This window comes from Mus pahari, chromosome 9, assembly GCF_900095145.1.
Source record: "Mus pahari chromosome 9, PAHARI_EIJ_v1.1, whole genome shotgun sequence".
NCBI classification, from domain to species: domain Eukaryota; kingdom Metazoa; phylum Chordata; class Mammalia; order Rodentia; family Muridae; genus Mus; species Mus pahari.
In genome coordinates this window covers 81,324,884-81,334,688 of record NC_034598.1, presented here as the reverse complement: position 1 = coordinate 81,334,688, position 9,805 = coordinate 81,324,884, and the positions used below count along the sequence as shown (strand labels likewise).

Below are 9,805 nucleotides of genomic sequence, written 5' to 3'. Positions count from 1 at the left end.
GCCTCTGCCTCTGCCTCTGCCTCTGCCTCTGCCTCTGCCTCTGCCTCTGCCTCTGCCTCTGCCTCTGCCTCTGCCTCTGCCTCTGCCTCTGCCTCCTCTGAAGTATTGGGATTAAAGGCACATGCTGATGCCACCTGGCCACCTTTCTGGGTTTAATATACAATTATTGTAACAAAACCGCACAGCTCAAACATAATGAGCCCACTGGTCCAGTAAATCCTCCAATGGCTTGTTTTAAGTTTGCACAAGTACCTTCCTGTGAGGAATGTGCTAAAAATGAGTAGAAAACGGGTTAATGTTAGTGGTAAAAAGACCTGCATGTAAGTATAAAAACTTTGTCCAGGCACTGGTAGTGCACACCTTCGATCCCAGCACTAGGGAAGCAGAGGTAGATGATAACTGAGTTCGAGGCCAGCCTGGTCTACAGAGTGAGTTCCAGATCATCTAAGACTACACAGAGAAACTCTGTCTCAGAAAGGAAAAAAGACTTTGGCCATTGATAGAGAAAACGTGTCCTTAGCATTAACAAAGGAGTCTCTGAAACCCCTACAGTATTCAAATACCTCCTGGGTAACTAGAAGTTGTGGACTGTGGTCAAGACTCATTTCTCATTTTCCAGTTAGACAACAGACACCAGTGCAATCTTCCTTGCATAACTCCACTTTCTTACTCTTTACCTAGTTTGTGTTTATGGACCAAATAGGAGTTATGTTTAACTTATTACTAAGGTTTCCTTTCTTCTGTTTGTCCTCTGAGGAAGACCTGGTTTTCCTTGCACATTTTTCACGAGCATCAAATAGTGGGTGATCTTTCAAGCTTGAACAGCAATAGTTGTATCGCTGAGGAAGGATTTTTTTTTTTTGTCTCAAACTGTCTGGGTAATGATTTACAGCTATTTTGGGTAATTCTCAAAATGACAGCTCCTTGAATTTTTCTATGTGCAGAAAAATGTGCTGGCCTAGCATCTTCAGGCCCTGGGAGGTGCATCTCAGTTCTTGGCAGATAGGAAGAAAAGAATGCTCCAGATGAAACAGACCTGTCAATATTATCCTGTGATACACTCCAGTGTTTGATGAGGTTACCCCCCAAATGTCTGTGACCTCCTGAGGTGTGGAATTCGTGAGACAGAATAACCTATGAGTTGAGAGAATTCATATGTAGGCATTGGACCTTCCAAGATTAAACTTGATAAGCTGAACTCTTGGCAATAGTTGAATTTCTGTAATGAAAATTAATAGTTACCATTCAATATCACCTTAAATAACCCTTGATAAATGGATGCTAAAAAAAAAAAAGTTGGAGAAGATACGAACTTGGATGGAAAAAATAATTTCGGTTTAAAATTAAAATCCAAGACGTATCATTGGATGTTGAGAGACGTAAGCTGGGGCAGAGGTAAAGAAATAATAAGAGAGGAAGGGAAAGAAAAGTGTGTTATTAGACAAGAGGAAGAAAGCAGAAAGATGTTTATTTTCTTCAATGTGAAGAAAAGAAAGTGTAGTAATACACTTCTCGATTCTTTTTGCTTAAAAATCTTGAATGTGTCTGCATTATCTGCAGGGTAAATCCCAGACTTGTTGAGCTGACATTTGGTGACTGTCAGGCTCATTCTAGACCAACCATAGCTCTCTAATGCATACTCTGGTTTTTTTATGAACTGTTCTTTGCCCATCTCTTTACAAGTCTCATCATCTTATCTTCCATCCATGATGAATATCCTGTGTGGCCTTCAGGGCCCAGCCTCAAGGACCACACCTACCCACAGATTCCCCTACATCTTGTTTTTCCTTTGTTTCCACAGCCTGGGAGGCTTCCTCTCTTCAGCCTGTTAGAAATTCATCCCACCAGGCCCTGTGCCTTTCATAGTGCCCTCCACAGCCACAGCCGTCAAAGCTATGATCAAGTCTAAACCTTTGAACTCCCAGCATTTCCCTCCTTCTGCTTGCCGTTGAATTTTCCTGCGTAAATCTCTTCGCTCCAATTGTCCCATATCCTGTCCTTTATAAAAATTATTTTTATTTTTAATTATGGCTGTGTACACACACAAGAGTGCAAGTACCTGCAAAGGCCAGGGGAATTGGATTCCCCTGGAACTGGAGTTACTTAGAGGCAGCCGTGAGCTCCCTGATATGGTTGCTAGGAATTGAACTTGGGTCCTCTTGAAGAGCTGGATATGCTCTAAGCCATCATCCAACAACCCAGAACCATTTTTTTAAAAGTGTATATGGGTGTTTTGACTGAGCCATCTCTCCAGCAACAACCAACTCCTCATCCTACCTTAAAGAAAAGAAAAGCTGTGGCCAGAGAAATGTTCTTCACTTAAAAGTGCTTTCGGCTTTTCCAGAGGACCCTAGTTCAGTCCCCAGGACCCAGGTCAGGAAGCTCACAACAGCCTGTAACTTCAGCTCTAGGGATCCAACTCCCTGTTCTGGCCCCTGAAAGCACCTAAATGCATGTGACATGCAGTCACACACACACACACACACACACACACACACAAGTAAAATAAATAAATAGAAAGGTGACGCTTTGGGTGGCAAAGTCAGTGTAGCATAGTGTTTGTCCTCTCTAGATCATCACTAAACATGCACTGACTGATTGACATGATTTATCGCCTTTATGCTGAATTACTTTAACTACTGTTTTTCAAGAAAAACCTGCAGATTCATATTTATAAACCCCATTCAGAGTCATTTCACAAAGTCACATATCTGGTCCCTGTATCAGTTTCCAGAGACACATTTTGTTACTGGGCTCCATGGTAATTCTTCCTAGGTGGTACTTGATGATCCAAAGAGGTTTTTTTAATGTTATCAATGGAATAAAACCAAAAATATTTTCTTAAGAATTTTGCTAAAGCGTTCCTCTCTGTGAAACACACTCTTTTAGGTAACCCTCAAAAATTCAGTTGTGGGATCAAAAGAAAAGCCCACTAATTATGACAAAGTGTATTCAAAGTCAGGGCAGTATATTTTGGCCCTTTGATTAGTTATACTTCTAGGAAATATATTTAAGAGAAATAAAGAGTTATACAAATACTTAGCTATAGGGATATTCATGGTAGCACTAGATATATCAATAATTTACACTTTTGTAATAAGAAAGCAGGGGATTGCACAAATAAACTGCTTAAACTACAGGAGACTCTATTATACACAAGAATATTTTAAAAGGTACATAGGTATTCCTTTTTTTTTTTTGATAAGGTGCTGAGGATTGAACCCAAGGGTCTTCAATGTGCTAGGTACATACTCTAGCACTTAGCTACATATTCCCAATATATTATGCAGAAAAGGTCTTTCATTGCATTGAAGGGACTAGAAGTATATTTTTTCAAATGTTATTTTTTAAAGATTACAAGTTTCTAGATTTTCTACAGTAATGATGCATTATGTTGTGCTAAGAATGTTTTTATTTAAAGATATTAAAATTACCTTAAATACTTAGCCAATACTGCAGAATTTCTCACTGGGGCCATATATTCTATAGTCAAGGAAAAGTATTATTTCTTCCTTTGAGTTAATCACAAGACAGACTAAAAGAATTTTTCCCCATGCTAGCTAACTTCTTCAAAAAAGTGAATTAGTGTCTTATGGGTATGAAGAAGTTGAAGGGAGCGTTTCTTTCTCCCTTAGCATTACTCCTTTGCTCACAGCCTTTACTTAATGTTGTCTGTAGGTCCACGGGAAGTGTATGTGTAAGCACAATACAGCAGGCAGCCACTGCCAGCACTGTGCACCACTGTACAATGACCGGCCCTGGGAGGCAGCGGATGGCAGAACAGGGGCTCCTAACGAATGCAGAAGTAAGTAACAGCATACACTCCTCAAAGCCCTCTTTGTAGAGTGAACTTATCTTTGAATTCCTTGCTATCTCTTGAAACTCAATATAAAGTGGAGGGTGACAGAAGCCATATACAAACATAGCCCATATCACCGCTCAGCGTGACTCCAACCGTTGGAAACAGTTAGCCTGCAGTGCTGCCAATCGGCCTGAGCAGCCAAGAATGTGCTGTCTATTTGCTTGGATACTTTGTGGGACCTAAATGCTCCCCTTGAGACCATGAAACGATACAATCATGAGCGGACTGAGGATGACGGTGTACGACTGCTCCTGTGGTTGTGATATTGGATGATAATCATGAAAATAGCTCTTTAAGTTCAGTCCCCAGAACAACCCAGATGGTGTTAATCCTGTTTTAGAAATCAGGAAACCGAGGCTCAGTTAGATTAAGCATCTTGCCAAAGTTAGTAATGAAGGGATGAAGACTTGACCCCATGTCTTTAGGAACCTATCAGATAGTTTCCCCCATGGTATTATGGGTCTCCTTTCACGGATGGGGATCAGACCCGAAATTAAGCCAGGAAGTCATGAACGACATCGCTTGACTAGGACTAATTTTGGATTTGCATTTGGGGATTAGATGCAGGAGGACAGGACATGGGAAAGGGGACCATGTCTCTATTTGCGGTTTAAAACGTTCAGAGACTGGCCCAGCTGCAGCGCGTTATCATCCGAGTGGTCAGATGTTCTGAGACACACACACACACACACACACACACACACATGCTCACATCCCAAGCCTGTTCTATGGAGACTTCTAAATGTTGGGTCTGCCTATGTTTGTATCACATCAGGGTCTCAAGGAGAGCATTTAGATCCCACTAAGTATGCAAGCAAATGCAAGCATATGCACGGTCCTGCTACTCTGTCTTCTTGGCAGCTCTGCAAGCTGTTTGTACCATGAGTAAAGTTCTGAGAAATCTCTTCCCATACCCAATCTGGAATCGTAACAAATTTGTTTCTAAGAAATATGAAGGATTTCCTCTGAGCACAAATATCCAATTACATTATGCCCTTTAAAGACATGGAGTCTGGGAAAATATCATAACACAATGAGGAAACAATGAAAAACAATTGCACTAGCTTTTTCAAATACAGTTGAACTTCCGAGGATATCTGGATTCTTATTCTAAATTACTTATCAAGAGAATCTAAAGAATTTCTCCTAAGTTCCTAGAGTGCCATTCTGGTCCTTTCCATGGAAACCCACCGCATATCTAAATACACATAGACACAGAGGCATGTCACTGGGCGCTAGAGACTGATAAGCTTAGAGATGTCATTGAGAAATCATTACACAAGGAGCACCGAGGCCTCCTCTATAAATGACGCTTCAATACCAGACTTCCTTAGGTCTGTCAAAATGACAGCAGCAGAGAAATGTTACTTCATAGAAGATAACTTACACAAGGCCTAACAGCTCAGGCCTGTAACCTCAGCTACTTGAAAAGGCTGAGGGAGGAGAATCCCAAGATCAAAGGATGCTAGGGGCTCTAAATTGACTTCAAGGATAGACTGGGCTACTAAGGGAGACCTGTCTCAAAATAAAAAGGAAAAAGGTGGGCCAACAATATGACTCAACTGTAAAGGCGCTTGCCACCAAGCCTGATGATGACCTTAGTCCCCCAGCTGATACCCACATGGTGGAAGGAGAGAATTGATTCCTACAAGTTTACCTCAGACCTCTAAATTTATTCAGTAACATGCATGCACACACATGCACATGAGCACAAACACACACACACACACAAACACACACACACACTGCCTGCCTGCCTAGCAGGTCTGAAGCCCCATGTTCCAGCTCAGTACAAGAGGCAGATCCTTGGGCTCTGTCCAGCAGAGATTTCTTTCCAGGCTCATGAGTAAACATAAATTATGGTTTATATCTTCAGTAAAATATATATATATATATATATATATATATATATATATATATATATATTCATATATTTTTTCAAATAATGCCAAGAGTCTTCGATTTTCTTCACCAAGGCAAGAGACCCACTGATTCTCAGAAAGGAGCAGGAAATTGAAAGGTCAGGTGTCACAATCCAAGAGGGAACCTGGTAACCTCTTCAATATCTTCCCAAAATAAATGCCAACCCCAGAATATAACCATAGTTACCAGAATATCTTTGTAACCAGAATATCTTTGGCTGAATGGAACCTACCTTCATTTTGATAATTACTTTAGTTTCTTTTCCTGTCGCTATGATCAAATACTCTAACGAAAGCCACATACGGGGCTTACTTCGGCGTTAGTTCACAGGTCCAGGCCATCACGGCAACGACGTCACACACAGGAACTTGAAGCACCCACAACCAGGAAACAGGAAGAAGATGCTAGTACTCTGGGATTCTCTCCATTTTGTGCAGTCCAAACTCCCTGACGGAATGATCTGGTTGGAGTCGGTGATGGGTCCTCCCACATCCATTAACATAATGAGTATTTCCACAGGGCGCTGAGGCCAGTCTCCCAGGTGATCTAGACTGCCCAGTTAACAATGAACACCTACCTTCACAATGACCTTTCTGCCTATATTAACACTTTGAAATACCAACATATAACGAAAAATGCAAGTCTAGAGAAGAAGTGTAAAATAAAAGAGGTACCTTGATCAAGGGAAAGAAGTTAGTTCTTGTGGTTTTTTTGTTTGGTTGGGTTTGGGGATTTTAGGTTTTGGGTTGTTGTTATTGGTTTGTTTGCTTTGGATTTTCTTGTTTGTTTGTTTGTTTGTTTGTTTTGAGACAGGCTTTCTCTGTATAGCCCTGGCTATCCTAGAACTTCCTCTGTAGGCCAGGCTGGCCTCAAACTCAAGAGATCCACCTGCCTCTGCCTCCTGAGTGCTGGGATTAAAGGCGTGCGCCACCACCCTCCCCCTGCAGCCATTAACGCCACTCAGCTGATAGCTCTTAACCTATCCCTTTTTGTATTGTTTTTATTCTTGTGCTATACACTCTTCAATAGATAAATAACATTTAAATTTAACGACAACTTTATCCTAGTCTGACGTCTTGACTGTTAGAGAACCCGCTGCACTGTTTTATGTCCCTCCTACGCTGTTTTATCACCAGCTTGCAAGTGCAATGGGCACGCGGACACATGCCACTTCGACGTCAACGTGTGGGAGGCGTCGGGGAACCGCAGCGGTGGTGTCTGCAACAACTGTCAGCACAACACTGAGGGTCAGCACTGTCAGCGCTGTAAGCCAGGTTTCTACCGTGACCTCAGAAGACCCTTCTCGGCCCCTGACGCTTGCAAAGGTACGCACGTTCACGGTGCCTAAGACGATTTGTGCAAACATACCTTCTCTTTGCTGACCCGACGACGGAGAGAGGTGCCTCAGACCATACACTCAGAGGTATCAGCTACTTTCTTATTAATAGATGCCAAGAATTTTCAACCTGTTCAGTCAAAACAGCCCAGTATTCACAAGGGAATTTCCCGTCTTGCTCCTGATAAAGAAGTGTCCTTACTGCCACAAGAGATGTAGTAAGCCTGATGAGGAAGGGGGGAATATGAATAAAGAGCTCTCACAAGAGGCAGAAATATGCTGATGGGATACAATGGTCACTTACACTTGGGCTGGGCTAACCTTGAACCCCTGGAAACTCCTGGGTTCTCACGCTATTATGAATGCACTGCAGTCGACACTGCGTAAATGTATCTCGTCATCATGACGAATTGGGGGGTATAACAACTTTATGCTCTCGCTTAAAACATTGAACGCACTTGGTAGTGCACGCCTTTAATCCCAGCACTCGGGAGGTAGAGGCAGGAGGATTTCTGAGTTCGAGGCCAGCCTGGTCTACAGAGAGAGTTCCAGGACAACCAGGGCTACACAGAGAAACCCTGTGCTGGGTGGAGGGAACACTAAACGTACAGGCTAGGTTCTGCCTCTCTGTTGGCATAGCTCCCAGAAGTTTTTTCGAAGAGAGAATGGAATTTTAAAAGGTCTGCCTCCGGTGTGTGGCATTGCCCAAGGCGAGTGTGATGTAGGCATATGGAGGCAACAAATTGTCCGGTGGGAACGAGGAGCTTAAACCATGTTGGAATCTGCATGCCTCACAACTAGATGTTATTAGACAAGAGAAACCACTTGTCGATCAATGGCAGAGACTCATGCCAAAAATATTTATACCTGGGGCTGCAGAGATGGCTCACTGGTTAAAAGCACCGGCTGCTCTTCCAGAGGACCTGGGTTTGGTTCCCAGCACTGACTAACCACTCATAGTTGCTAACAACCATCTGTAGCTCCAATTCCTCTTCCGCCTTCTGTGGGGACTGCACACATGTGGTACATATAAATGCAGGCAAAACACCTATACACATAAGTAAAAATAAATAAATAAATCTTTTCAAAAGTAGTTACATCTTCAAAGTCCACAGTACCTTTGGGACAAAAACGAAGAGTTCTTATCTCTACGTGCTGACTAAAAGAAGTGCATACAAAATTGCTTCAATTTGGAAAATGTTCAATCCCACCCCATTTGTACTAGGATTGTTTAAAGAGAGAGTATGTATGTGCCTATCCCATAGACCACTAGTACAAATCCTCAAAGATCAAAATGCGTTACCCAGGAGATAAAAGAGAGGAGAAAAACAAATTTGTCACTAAGTAACCTAAATAGCTCAGGCAACTTTTTCTAGTGTGTGTAACATTTACTTCAAATATAATATTATTCAGTGTAATTAATATGTTCACTTATTTGTCCATTCATTCATTCATTCATTCATTCAATCAGTGACTATCTATTGAGGACCTATTATGTGCTAGGTGCTTAGGAGGCATCAGGAAACAAAACAGAAGTCCTTGCTTTGGGGAGCATGGATTCTCATAGAGGAGACAAACAGAAAATATAAATGATAAATATGAAATGTGGAAGAATGCAATAAGTGCTGGCGTTACCAAAGTAGGGAAAAATAAAACATGGCTGGTGGGACGGAGAGTGGAAAGAGGAGGGACAAAGAGCCATATTGGATAAGAAGGGAGGGTGGCTCTTGTGACTAGGTAGGAAAGATGAGCCAAGGTTTGAAGACAGCGAGAAAGGTGGCTAAATATTTGACTGAGTGCGGAAAGTTCTCGGGAGAAGGAATCCCTAGAGCAAGTATTGCAAGGGAAGAAGGAGCCTAGTGTGTCCAAAGAAATGATGGGGCGGGGCGGGGGAGGCTTGACCGCACTAGAGTAGGAGCTGGAAAGTCATGGGGAATGAAACCAGAGAAGTGACTTGGACAGGGATCGAGTCACGTGTACCTATGGACAACCATGTAAGCACCTCACCTTTGACTTGGAATAAAACCATGAGCACCGTCTGAGAAGAGCAGAGGAGGTGGCTTAGTTTCCCAAGGATTGTTCTTGTGTTATTCAAGGGTAGCTTTGAGCGTACTTGTATTTCTCAAGTTCAACTTTAGTAAAGTTAACAAGCTAGTGATCTCCGTACTCACCCCTGGGGGGGGGGGGAATCAGCAGCATCCCCAGGGAAATGTTAGATGTTCACGTGCTTAGGTGCCAACAAAGACCAACAAATTCAGAAAGTCTGTTGATGGGACTCACAAATTTGAGCCCTCTAGGTCATTCTGATGCACAGGAAAGTTTGGAAAACAGATGTGCTCCTCCCATGGTTTTCTGTTGGTTAGAGCCCACTCTGCCTCTGACATTTCATTAACATTTGAGCATCAAGATGGGAGGAGAGCAAACACTTGTCTCCATTAAAGAGTAGAGGGCAAACAGAACAGTGAAAGAAATTGAGAAAGGTTCTCGGCGTTGGCTGGATTTTAGAAAGCCTTGACTGCAGTCTTTAAAATGTTGATATTCATTGAACAGGGTGTAGTGGCACACAACTTTACCCAAGTATTTGGCATGCAGAGGCAGGGGAGGTAGAGGCAGAGGCAGAAGCAGAGGCAGAGGCAGAGGCAGAGGCAGAGGCAGAGGCAGAGGCAGAGGCAGAGGCAGAGGCA

At 42.6% G+C, this 9,805-nt stretch overlaps 1 protein-coding gene across 1 annotated transcript in view; it reads left to right on the top strand.

Moving 5' to 3' along the window:
- Ntn4 (netrin 4) overlaps nt 1-9,805 on the top strand; it is a 112,128-nt gene that overhangs the window by 68,869 nt on the left and 33,454 nt on the right. Inside the window, exons 4-5 of the mRNA XM_021205039.2 lie at nt 3,679-3,805; nt 6,922-7,110. Coding sequence (XP_021060698.1) covers nt 3,679-3,805; nt 6,922-7,110 — 316 coding nt within the window. The remainder of the gene's footprint in view (nt 1-3,678; nt 3,806-6,921; nt 7,111-9,805) is intronic.